This window comes from Procambarus clarkii, chromosome 52 (assembly GCF_040958095.1).
Source record: "Procambarus clarkii isolate CNS0578487 chromosome 52, FALCON_Pclarkii_2.0, whole genome shotgun sequence".
Classification (NCBI taxonomy): Eukaryota; Metazoa; Arthropoda; class Malacostraca; order Decapoda; family Cambaridae; genus Procambarus; species Procambarus clarkii.
This window is the reverse complement of record NC_091201.1, coordinates 12874935-12887651: the sequence shown is the minus strand read 5'-3', so window position 1 is coordinate 12887651 and position 12717 is coordinate 12874935. Positions and strand designations below refer to the sequence as shown.

The window sequence follows — 12717 nt, the reverse complement described above, 5'->3', positions numbered from 1 at the left end:
CCACACATACTCTGTCACCCAAACGCATACACTGGCTCTGTCACCCTACATACACTGTCTCTGTCATCCACACATACATTGACTCTGTCACCCACACACATACACTGTCTCCTACATATACACTGTCTCCCACACATACACTGTCTCCCACACATACACTGGTTCCGTCTTCCACACATACACTGTCTTTGTCACCCACACAAACACCGGCTCTGTCACCCTTACGTACAGTGTCTCTGTCTCCTACAAATACACTGTCTCTGTCTGTCACACAAACTTTGGTTCTGTCACCCACACATATACTGGCTCTCTCACTCACACATACACTGGCTCTGTCACCCACACAAACACTGGCTCTGTCATCCCATACATACACTGTCTCTGTCTGTCACACAAACTTTGGTTCTGTCACCCACACACATACACTGGCTCTGTCACCAACACACATACTCTGGCTCCGTCACCCAATATACACTGGCTCTGTCTCCCTCAGATACACTGGTTCTGTCTCCCTCAGATACACTGACTGTCACCCTTACATACACTGTCTCTGTCACCCACACATACACTGGCTCTGTCACCCACACATACACTGGCTCTGGCACCCACACATACACTGGCTGTCACCCACACATACACTGGCTGTCACCCACACATACAATGGCTCTGTCTCCCAAACAAACTCTGGCTCTGTCATCCTACACATACTCTTGCTCTGTTTCCCACACATACACTGTCTCTGTCTATCACACAAACTCTGGCTCTGTCACCCACACATACTCTGGCTCTGTCTATCACACAAACTCTGGCTCTGTCACCCACACATACTCTGGCTCTATCACCCAACATACACTGGCTCTGACTTCCTCACTTACACTGGCTCTTGTCTCCCTCACATTCACTGGCTCTGTCTCCCACACATACACTGGCTTTGTTTCCTACACATACACTGGCTCTGTCACCCACACATAAATTGGCTTTGTCACCCACACATTGGCTTCTTACGCACGTTCTCTAGCTCCGTGTCCACATATCCCAGCTCCGTTTGTTCATACCCCAGCTCCGTGTCCTGACACCCCAGCTCCGTGTCCTCACACCCCAGCTCCGTGTATTCACACCCCACCTCCGTGTCTTCACACCCCAGCACCGTGTCCTCATACCCCAGCTCCATGTCCTCATACCCCAGCTCCGTGTCTTCACACCCCAGCTCCGTGTCCTCATACCCAAGCTCCGTGTCTTCACACCCCAGCTCCGTGTCCTCATACCCAAGCTCCGTGTCTTCACACCCCAGCTCCGTGTCCTCATACCCCAGGTCCGTGTCTTCACACCACACCTCCGTGTCCTCACACCCCAGCTCCGTGTCCTCACACCCCAGCTCCGTGTCCACATACCCCAGCTCCGTGTCTTCACACCCCAGCACCGTGTCCTCATACCCCAGCTCCGTGTCCTCATACCCCAGCTCCGTGTCTTCACACCTCAGCTCCGTGTCCTCATACCCAAGCTCCGTGTCTTCACACCCCAGCTCCGTGTCCTCATACCCCAGCTCCGTGTCTTCACACCCCAGCTCCGTGTCCTCATACCCAAGCTCCGTGTCTTCACACCCCAGCTCCGTGTCCTCATACCCAAGCTCCGTGTCTTCACACCCCAGCTCCGTGTCCACATACCCTAACTCCGTGTCCTCATACCCCAGTTCCGTGTCCTCATACCCTAGCTCCGTGTCCTCATACCCAAGCTCCGTGTCTTCACACCCCAGCTCCGTGTCCTCATATCCTAACTCCGTGTCTTCACACCCCAGCTCCGTGTCCACATACCCCAGCTCCGTGTCCTCATGCCCCAGCTCTGTGTCTTAACACTCCAGCTCTATGTCCACATACCCCAGCTCCGTGTCCTCATACCCCAGCTCCGTGTCTTCATACCCCAGCTCCGTGTCCACATACCCCAGCTCCGTGTCCACATACCCCAGCTCCGTATCCACATACCCCATCTCCGTGTCCTCATACCCTACCTCCGTGTCTTCATACCCCAGCTCCGTGTCTTCACACACCAGCTCCGTGTCCAAATACCCCAGCTCCCTGTCCACATACCCCAGCTCCGTGTCCACATACCCCAGCTCCGTGTCCACATACCCCAGCTCCGTGTCTTCACACCCCCAGCTCCGTGTCTTCACACCCCCAGCTCCGTGTCCACATTCCCCAGCTCCGTGTCCACATACCACAGCTCCGTGTCCAAATACCCCAGCTCCGTGTCTTCATACCCCAGCTCCGTGTCCATATACCCCAGCTCCGTGTCTTCACACCCCAGCTCCGTGTCCACATACCCTAGCTCCGTGTCTTCATACCCCAGCTCCGTGTCCATATACCCAAGCTCCTTGTCTTCACACCCCATCTCCTTGTCCACATACCCCTGCTCCGTGTCCTCATACCCCAGCTCCGTGTCTTCACATCCCCAGTTTCGTGTCCTCATACCCCAGCTCCTTGTCTTCACACCCCAGCTCCGTGTCCACATACCCCAGCTCCTTGTCTTCACACCCCAGCTCCGTGTCCTCATACCCCAGCTCCGTGTCCTCATACCCCAGCTCCGTGTCTTCACATCCCCAGTTTCGTGTCCTCATATATCTTCAAGATTTTATAATATCATATTGGCGCACAACTTTCTGCTAGTAATGACTTGTCCTTAACTAATTCCCCAAGTGAGCAAGAGCCAGATTCACGAAGCAGTTACGCAAGTACTCACGAACGTGTACATCTTCAATCATTGACGGCTTTGGTTACATTTAATAAACAGTTTACAAGCATGAAAACTTGCTAATCAACTGTTGTTATTGTTATAAACAGCCTCCTGGTGCTTAGGAGCTCGTTAATTGTTTAATGATGGTAAACAAAGCCGCCAAAGATTGAGAAAAGATGTACGGGTTCGTAAGTGCTTGCTTAACTACTTCGTGAATTTGGCCCCAATTTCCCCATTCAAAGAAACACAGCACAGGAAATTATGATATTATCAGACAAAAACTTTTTGTATTTCATTTTTGATTTTAACATTTCATAAAAATTTTCCCTGAAAATTTATTCACATTTTGTCAATGTTTTCTTTATTATACTTTTATTCTGTTATAGTTTGACTCGGTCACTATTTCTGTTTGTTTATATTTTCCTGAATCATCCAAATGTTGTTGTCAGGGTGGTGTTGGTTGGCATACTCTTGGCCCCAGCAGTTGTGTTGCGCCGGGTCGACACCTTGCATACACCTCACTGTATTCCTGGCCACGCCCGCTGGCTTCATTGCCCAATCGTTATCATTCTGACAAATATTCCCGTGCTCCCCTTGGGTTCAGTTCCTGCTCTGTCACCCACACATACAGTGTCACACACACATACATTGACTCTGTCACCCAACATAAACTGGATCTGTCACCTACACATTCACTGGCTCTGTCTCCGACACATACACTGGCTCTGTCGCCGAACATATACTGGCTCTGTCACGAAGGCCTCGCCCATCTAGCTAGACTGCTTGGTACAACGACAGCTTCGCCCCTCAAGCTGGACAGGTTGGTACAACGACGGCCTCGCTTCTCAAGCTGGACTTGTTGGTACAACGACGGCCTCGCCCCTCAAGCTGGACTGGTTGGTACAACGACGGCCTCGCCCCTCAAGCTGGACTGGTTGGTACAACGACAGCCTCGCCCCTCATGCTGGACAGGTTGGTACAACGACGGCCTCGCCTCTCAAGCTGGACTGGTTGGTACAACGACGGCCTCGCCCCTCAAGCTAGACTGCTTGGTACAACGACAGCCTCGCCCTTCAAGCTGGACAGGTTGGTACAACGACGGCCTCGCTTCTCAAGCTGGACTTGTTGGTACAACGACGGCCTCGCTTCCTATCGGGTCTGGGTTCAGTCCCAGATGGTACACATGGTTCGGAACCGTTCCTTCTATCTGTCCACTTATCCCAGCTTCTTACGCACGTTCCCTAGCTGCGTGTCCACATACCCCTGCTCCGTGTCCTCATACCCCAGCTCCGTGTCCACACACCCCAGCTCCATGTCCACGTACCCCAGCTCGGTGTCTTCACACCCCAGCTCCGTGTCCACATAATCCAGCTCCGTGTCCACATACCCCAGCTCCGTGTCCACATAATCCAGCTCCGTGTCCACATACCCCAGCTCCGTGTCCACATACCCCAGCTCCGTGTCTTCATACCCCAGCTCCGTGTCTTCATACCCCAGCTCGGTGTCGACATACCCCAGCTCCGTGACCACACCCCCCAGCTCCGTGTCCACATAATCCAGCTCCGTGTCCACATACTCCAGCTCCGTGTCTTCATACCCCAGCTCCGTGTCTTCATACCCCAGCTCCGTGTCCTCATACCCCAGCTCCGTGTCTTCATACCCCAGCTCGGTGTCGACATACCACAGCTCCGTGTCTTCATACCCCAGCTCGGTGTCGACATACCCCAGCTCCGTGTCTTCATACCCCAGCTCCGTGTCTTCATACCCCAGCTCCGTGTCTTCATACCCCAGCTCCGTGTCCACATACCCCAGCTCCGTGTCTTCATACCTCAGCTCCGTGTCCACATATCCCAGCTCCGTGTCCACATACCCCAGCTCCGTGTCCTCATACCCCAGCTCCGTGTCTTCATACCCCAGCTCCGTGTCTTCATACCCCAGCTCCGTGTCCACATACCCCAGCTCCGTTTCTTCATACCCCAGCTCCGTGTCCACATACCCCAGCTCCGTGTCCATATACCCCAGCTCCGTGTCCTCATACCCCAGCTCCGTGTCTTCATACCCCAGCTCCGTGTCTTCATACACTAGCTATGTGTCGATATACCCCAGCTCCGTGTCTTCATACCCCAGCTCCGTGTCTTCATACCCCAGCTCCGTGTCTTCATACCCCAGCTCCGTGTCCTCATACCCCAGCTCCGTGTCTTCACATCCCCAGTTTCGTGTCCATATACCCCAGCTCCTTGTCTTCACACCCCAGCTCCATGTCCTCATACCCCAGCTCCGTGTCCTCATACCCCTGCTCCGTGTCCTCATACCCCAGCTCCGTGTCTTCATACACCAGCTCCGTGTCCACATACCCCAGCTCCTTGTCTTCACACCCCAGCTCCGTGTCCTGATACCCCAGCTCCGTGTCCTCATACCCCAGCTCCGTGTCTTCACATCCCCAGTTTCGTGTCCTCATATATCTTCAAGATTTTATAATATCATATTGGCGCACAACTTTCTGCTAGTAATGACTTGTCCTTAACTAATTCCCCAAGTGAGCAAGAGCCAGATTCACGAAGCAGTTACGCAAGTACTTACGAACGTGTACATCTTCAACCATTGACGGCTTTAGTTACATTTAATAAACAGTTTACAAGCATGAAAACTTGCTAATCATCTGTTGTTATTGTTATAAACAGCCTCCTGGTGCTTAGGAGCTCATTAATTGTTTAATGATTGTAAACAAAGCCGCCAAAGATTGAGAAAAGATGTACGGGTTCGTAAGTGCTTGCTTAACTACCTTGTGAATTTGGCCCCAAGTTCCCCATTCAAAGAAACACAGCACAGGAAATTATGATATTATCAGACAAAAACTTTTTGTATTTCATTTTTGATTTTAACATTTCATAAAAATTTTCCCTGATAATTTATTCACATTTTGTCAATGTTTTCTTTATTATACTTTTATTCTGTTATAGTATGACTCGGTCACTATTTCTGTTTGTTTATATTTTCCTGAATCATCCAAGTGTTGTTGTCAGGGTGGTGTTGGTTGGCATACTCTTGGCCCCAGCAATTGTGTTCCGCCGGGTCGACACCTTGCATACACCTCACTGTATTCCTGGCGACGCCCGCTGGCTTCCTTGCCCAATAGTTATCATTCTGACAAATATTCCCGTGCTCCCCTTGGGTTCAGTTCCTGCTCTGTCACCCACACATACAGTGTCACACACACATACACTGACTCTGTCACCCAACATAAACTGGATCTGTCAACTACACATTCACTGGCTCTGTCTCCGACACATACACTGGCTCTGTCGCCGAACATGTACTGGCTCTGTCACGAAGGCCTCGCCCCTCAAGATGGACAGGTTGGTACAACGACAGCCTCGCCCCTCAAGCTGGACAGGTTGGTACAAGGACAGCCTCGCCCCTCAAGATGGACAGGTTGGTACAACGACAGCCTCGCCCATCAAGCTGCACAGGTTATCTTGAGGTTATCTTGAGATGATTTCGGGGCATTTTTTTTAAAGTGTCCCCGCGGCCCGGCCCTCGACCAGGCCTCCACCCCCAGGAAGCAGCCCGTGACAGCTGACTAACACCCAGGTACCTATTTTACTGCTAGGTAACAGGGGCATAGGGTGAAAGAAACTCTGCCCATTGTTTCTCGCCGGCGCCTTGGATCGAACCCAGGACCACAGGATCACAAGATCAGCGTGCTTGTCTCCCACACATACACCACACTGTCTCCCACATATACACTGTCTCCCACACATACACTGGTTCCGTCTTCCACACATACACTGTCTTTGTCACCCACACAAACACTGGTTCTGTCACCCTCACGTACAGTGTCTGTCTCCCACACATACACTGTCTCTGTCTGTCACACAAACTTTGGTTCTGTCACCCACACATACACAGGTTGGTACAACGACGGCCTTTCCTATCAAGTTAGACAGGTTGGTACAACGACGGCCTCGCCCCCCAAGCTGGACAGGTTGGTACAACGACGGCCTCGCCCCCCAAGCTGGACTGGTTGGTACAACGACGGCCTCTCCCATCAAGCTAGACAGGTTGGTACAACGACGGCCTCGCCCCCCAAGCTTGACAGGTTGGTACAACGACGGCCTCTCCCATCAAGCTAGACAGGTTGGTACACCGACGGCCTCTCCCATCAAGCTAGACAGGTTGGTACAACGACGGCCTCGCCCCCCAAGCTGGACAGGTTGGTACAACGACGGCCTCTCCCATCAAGCTAGACAGGTTGGTACAACGACGGCCTCTCCCATCAAGCTGGAAAGTTTGGTACAACTACGGCCTCTCCCATCAAGCTAGACAGGTTGGTACAACGACGGCCTTGCCCTCCAAGCTCTGGCTCTGTCACCCACATATACACTGGCTCTGTCTCCTACACATACACTGGCTCTGTCACCCACACACATACTCTGGCTCTGTCACCCTACAGACAATGGCTCTGTCACCAACACATACACTGGCTCTGTTTACCTCACATACACTGGCTCTGTCATCCCACACATACACTGGCTCTGTCACCCACACATACATTGGCTCCGTCACCCACACAAACACTGACTCTGTCATCCCACACATACCGTGGCTCTGTATTCCACACATACACCGTCTCTGTCTCTCACACAGACTCTGGCTCTGTCACCCACACATACACTGGCTCTGTCACCCACACACATACTCTGGCTCTGTCACCCAACATACAATGGCTCTATCACCCACATATACACTGGCTCTGTCCTCCTCACATACACTCGCTCTGTCACCAACACATACACTGGCTCAGTCTCCGACACATACACTGGTTCTGTCTCCGACACATACACTGATTCTGTCTCACACACACACTCTGTCTCTGTTTCTCACACATTCACTGGCTATGTCACCCACATAAACATTGGCTCTGTCACCCACACAAACACTGTCTCTGTCTCCCACATAAACATTGGCTCTGTCACCCACACATAAACTGGCTCCATCACTAACACATACACTGGCTCTGTCACCCACACAGACACTGTCAACCACACATACACTGTCATCCACACATACCATGTCTCTGTTACCCACACAAACACTGTCGCTGTCAACCACACATACTCTGTCACCCAAACGCATACACTGGCTCTGTCACCTTACATACACTGTCTCTGTCATCCACACATACACTGACTCTGTCACCCACACACATACACTGTCTCCTACATATACACTGTCTCCCACACATACACTGTCTCCCACACATACACTGTCTCCCACACATACACTGGTTCCGTCTTCCACACAAACACCGGCTCTGTCACCCTCACGTACAGTGTCTCTGTCTCCCACAAATACACTGTCTCTGTCACACAAACTTTGGTTCTGTCACCCACACATATACTGGCTCTCTCACTCACACATACACTGGCTCTGTCACCCACACAAACACTGGCTCTGTCATCCCATACATACACTGTCTCTGTCTGTCACACAAACTTTGATTCTGTCACCCACACACATACACTGGCTCTGTCACCAACACACATACTCTGGCTCCGTCACCCAATATACACTGGCTCTGTCTCCCTCAGATACACTGGCTCTGTCTCCCTCAGATACACTGACTCTGTCACCCTTACATACACTGACTCTGTCACCCACACATACACTGTCTCTGTCACCCACACATACACTGGCTCTGTCACCCACACATACACTGGCTGTCACCCACACATACACTGGCTGTCTCCCACACATTCACTGGCTCTGTCTCCCACAAATTCACTGGCTCTGTCTCCCACACATACACTGTCACCCACTCAAACTCTGGCTCTGTGACTCACATATAAACTGGATCTGTTTCCCACACATTCACTGGCTCTGTCACCCACACATACAATGGCTCTGTCTCCCAAACAAACTCTGGCTCTGTCATCCTACACATACTCTTCCTCTGTTTCCCACACATACACTGTCTCTGTCTATCACACAAACTCTGGCTCTGTCACCCACACATACTCTGGCTCTGTCTGTCACACAAACTCTGGCTCTGTCACCCACACATACTCTGGCTCTATCACCCAACATACACTCGCTCTGACTTCCTCACCTACACTGGCTCTGTCTCCCTCACATTCACTGGCTCTGTCTCTCACACATACACTGACTTTGTTTCCTACACATACACTGGCTCTGTCACCCACACATAAATTGGCTTTGTCACCCACACATTGGCTTCTTACGCATGTTCCCTAGCTCCGTGTCCACATATCCCAGCTCCGTTTGTTCATACCCCAACTCCGTGTTCTCATACCCCAGCTCCGTGTCCTCACATCCCAGCTCCGTGTCCTCATACCCCAGGTCCGTGTCTTCACACCCCAGCTCCGTGTCCTCACACCCCAGCTCCGTGTCCTCACACCCCAGCTCCGTGTCTTCACACCCCAGCTCCGTGTCTTCACTCCCCAGCACCGTGTCCTCATACCCCAGCTCCGTGTCCTCATACCCCAGCTCCGTGTCTTCACACCCCAGCTCCGTGTCCTCATACCCAAGCTCCGTGTCTTCACACCCCAGCTCCGTGTCCTCATACCCAAGCTCCGTGTCTTCACACCCCAGCTCCGTGTCCTCATACCCCAGGTCCGTGTCTTCACACCCCAGCTCCGTGTCCTCACACCCCAGCTCCGTGTCTTCACACCCCAGCACCGTGTCCTCATACCCCAGCTCCGTGTCCTCATACCCCAGCTCCGTGTCTTCACACCCCAGCTCCGTGTCCTCATACCCCAGCTTCGTGTCTTCACACCCCAGCTCCGTGTCCACATACCCCAGCTCCGTGTCCTCATACCCCAGCTCCGTGTCCTCATACCCTAGCTCCGTGTCCTCATACCCAAGCTCCGTGTCTTCACATCCCAGCTCCGTGTCCTCATACCCTAAGTCCGTGTCTTCACACCCCAGCTCCGTGTCCTCATACCCTAACTCCGTGTCTTCACACCCCAGCTCCGTGTCCACATACCCCAGCTCCGTGTCCTCATGCCCCAGCTCTGTGTCTTAACACTCCAGCTCCATGTCAACATACCCCAGCTCCGTGTCCTCATTCCCCAGCTCCGTGTCTTCATACCCCAGCTCCGTGTCCACATACCCCAGCTCCGTGTCCACATACCCCAGCTCCGTGTCCACATACCCCAGCTCCATGTCCTCATACCCTACCTCCGTGTCTTCATACCCCAGCTCCGTGTCTTCACACACCAGCTCCGTGTCCAAATACCCCAGCTCCGTGTCCACATACCCCAGCTCCGTGTCCACATACCCCAGCTCCGTGTCTTCACAGCCCCAGCTCCGTGTCTTTACACCCCCTGCTCCGTGTCCACATACCCCAGCTCCGTGTCCACATACCCCAGCTCCGTGTCTTCACACCCCAGCTCCGTGTCCACATACCCCAGCTCCGTGTCCTCATACCCCAGCTCCGTGTCTTCATACCCCAGCTCCGTGTCCATATACCCCAGCTCCGTGTCTTCACACCCCATCTCCTTGTCCACATACCCCAGCTCCGTGTCCTCATACCCCAGCTCCGTGTCTTCACATCCCCAGTTTCGTGTCCTCATACCCCAGCTCCTTGTTTTCACACCCCAGCTCCGTGTCCACATACCCCAGCTCCTTGTCTTCACACCCCAGCTCCGTGTCCTCATACCCCAGCTCCGTGTCCTCATACCCCAGCTCCGTGTCTTCACATCCCCAGTTTCGTGTCCTCATATATCTTCAAGATTTTATAATATCATATTGGCGCACAACTTTCTGCTAGTAATGACTTGTCCTTAACTAATTCCCCAAGTGAGCAAGAGCCAGATTCACAAAGCAGTTACGCAAGTACGAACGTGTACATCTTCAATCATTGACGGCTTTGGTTACATTTAATAAACAGTTTACAAGCATGAAAACTTGCTAATCAACTGTTGTTATTGTTATAAACAGCCTCCTGGTGCTTAGGAGCTCGTTAATTGTTTAATGATGGTAAACAAAGCCGCCAAAGATTGAGAAAAGATGTACGGGTTCGTAAGTGCTTGCTTAACTACTTCGTGAATTTGGCCCCAATTTCCCCATTCAAAGAAACACAGCACAGGAAATTATGATATTATCAGACAAAAACTTTTTGTATTTCATTTTTGATTTTAACATTTCATAAAAATTTTCCCTGATAATTTATTCACATTTTGTCAATGTTTTCTTTATTATACTTTTATTCTGTTATAGTTTGACTCGGTCACTATTTCTGTTTGTTTATATTTTCCTGAATCATCCAAGTGTTGTTGTCAGGGTGGTGTTGGTTGGCATACTTTTGGCCCCAGCAGTTGTGTTGCGCCGGGTCGACACCTTGCATACACCTCACTGTATTCCTGGCCACGCCCGCTGGCTTCCTTGCCCAATCGTTATCATTCTGACAAATATTCCCGTGCTCCCCTTGGGTTCAGTTCCTGCTCTGTCACCCACACATAAAGTGTCACACACACATACACTGACTCTGTCACCCAACATAAACTGGATCTGTCACCTACACATTCACTGGCTCTGTCTCCGACACATACAATGGCTCTGTCGCCGAATATATACTGGCTCTGTCACGAAGGCCTCGCCCATCAAGCTGGACTGCTTGGTACAACGACAGCCTCGCCCCTCAAGCTGGACAGGTTGGTACAACGACGGCCTCGCTTCTCAAGCTGGACTGGTTGGTACAACGACGGCCTCGCCCCTCAAGCTGGAGAGTTTGGTACAACGACGGCCTCGCCTCTCAAGCTGGATTGCTTGGTACAACGACGGCCTCGCCCCTCAAGCTGGACTTCTTGCTACAACGACGGCCTCGCCCCTCAAGCTGGACTGGTTGGTACAACGACGGCCTCGCCCCTCAAGATGGACAGGTTGGTACAACGACAGCCTCGCCCATCAAGCTGGACAGGTTGGTACAACGACAGACTCGCCCCTCAAGCTGGACTGGTTGGTACAACGACGGCCTCGCCCCTCAAGATGGACAGGTTGGTACAACGACGGCCACGCCCATCAAGCTGGACAGGTTGGTACAACGACAGCCTCGCCCATCAAGCTGGACAGGTTGGTACAATGACAGCCTCGCCCATCAAGCTGGACAGGTTATCTTGAGGTTATCTTGAGATGATTTCGGGGCTTTTTTTTTAAGTGTCCCCGCGGCCCGGTCATCGACCAGGCCTCCACCCCCAGGAAGCAGCCCGTGACAGCTGACTAACACCCAGGTACCTATTTTACTGCTAGGTAACAGGGGCATAGGGTGAAAAAAACTCTGCCCATTGTTTCTCGCCGGCGCCTGGGATCGAACCCAGGACCACAGGATCACAAGTCCAGCGTGCTTGTCTCCCACACATACACCACACTGTCTCCCACACATACACCACACTGTCTCCCACACATACACTGTCTTTGTCACCCACACAAACACTGGTTCTGTCACCCTCACGTACAGTGTCTCTGTCTCCCACACATACACTGTCTCTGTCTGTCACACAAACTTTGGTTCTGTCACCCACACATACACAGGTTGGTACAACGACGGCCTCGCCCCCCAAGCTGGACAGGTTGGTACAACTACGGCCTCTCCCATCAAGCTAGACAGGTTGGTACAACGACGGCCTCTCCCATCAAGCTGGACAGGTTGGTACAACGACGTCCTCTCCCATCAAGCTAGACAGGTTGGTACAACGACGGCCTCGCCCCCCAAGCTGGACAGGTTGGTACAACGACGGCCTCTCCCATCAAGCTAGACAGGTTGGTACAACGACGGTCTAGCCCCCCAAGCTGGACAGGTTGGTACAACGACGGCCTCTCCCATCAAGCTAGACAGGTTGGTACAACGACGGCCTCTCCCATCAAGCTAGACAGGTTGGTTCAACGACGGCCTCTCCCATCAAGCTGGACAGGTTGGTACAACGACGGCCTCTCCAATCAAGCTAGACAGGTTGGTACAATGACGGCCTC

General features: G+C 52.3%; 2 protein-coding genes across 2 annotated transcripts; both read right to left on the bottom strand.

Moving 5' to 3' along the window:
* Positions 1-982: 982 nt before the first annotated feature.
* On the bottom strand, positions 983-1977 carry LOC138352118 (zonadhesin-like). Its single transcript, XM_069304377.1, has 2 exons — positions 1959-1977; positions 983-1839 (listed from the first exon to the last, which is right to left on the bottom strand). The coding sequence occupies exons 1-2, from the start codon at positions 1975-1977 to the stop codon at positions 983-985; spliced, it is 876 nt and encodes a 291-aa protein (XP_069160478.1).
* Positions 1978-2437: 460 nt separating this feature from the next.
* On the bottom strand, positions 2438-10470 carry LOC138352117 (zonadhesin-like). The gene is made up of 6 exons (XM_069304376.1): positions 10344-10470; positions 9774-10073; positions 8957-9473; positions 4956-5189; positions 3989-4555; positions 2438-2615 (listed from the first exon to the last, which is right to left on the bottom strand). The coding sequence occupies exons 1-6, from the start codon at positions 10468-10470 to the stop codon at positions 2438-2440; spliced, it is 1923 nt and encodes a 640-aa protein (XP_069160477.1).
* Between the last annotated feature and the right edge of the window lie 2247 nt (positions 10471-12717).

Coding starts and splice junctions, on each gene's coding strand:
- LOC138352117 (XM_069304376.1), bottom strand. CDS start 10,470: ATGAGGACACGAAACTGGGGATGTGAAGACACGGAGCTGGGGTATGAG. Junction 5,190..8,956: donor AACATGCGTAAGAAGCCAAT/GTGTGGGTGACA, acceptor AAAATCTTGAAG/ATATATGAGGACACGAAACT. Junction 2,616..3,988: donor TATGAGGACACGGAGCAGGG/GTATGTGGACAC, acceptor AAAATCTTGAAG/ATATATGAGGACACGAAACT.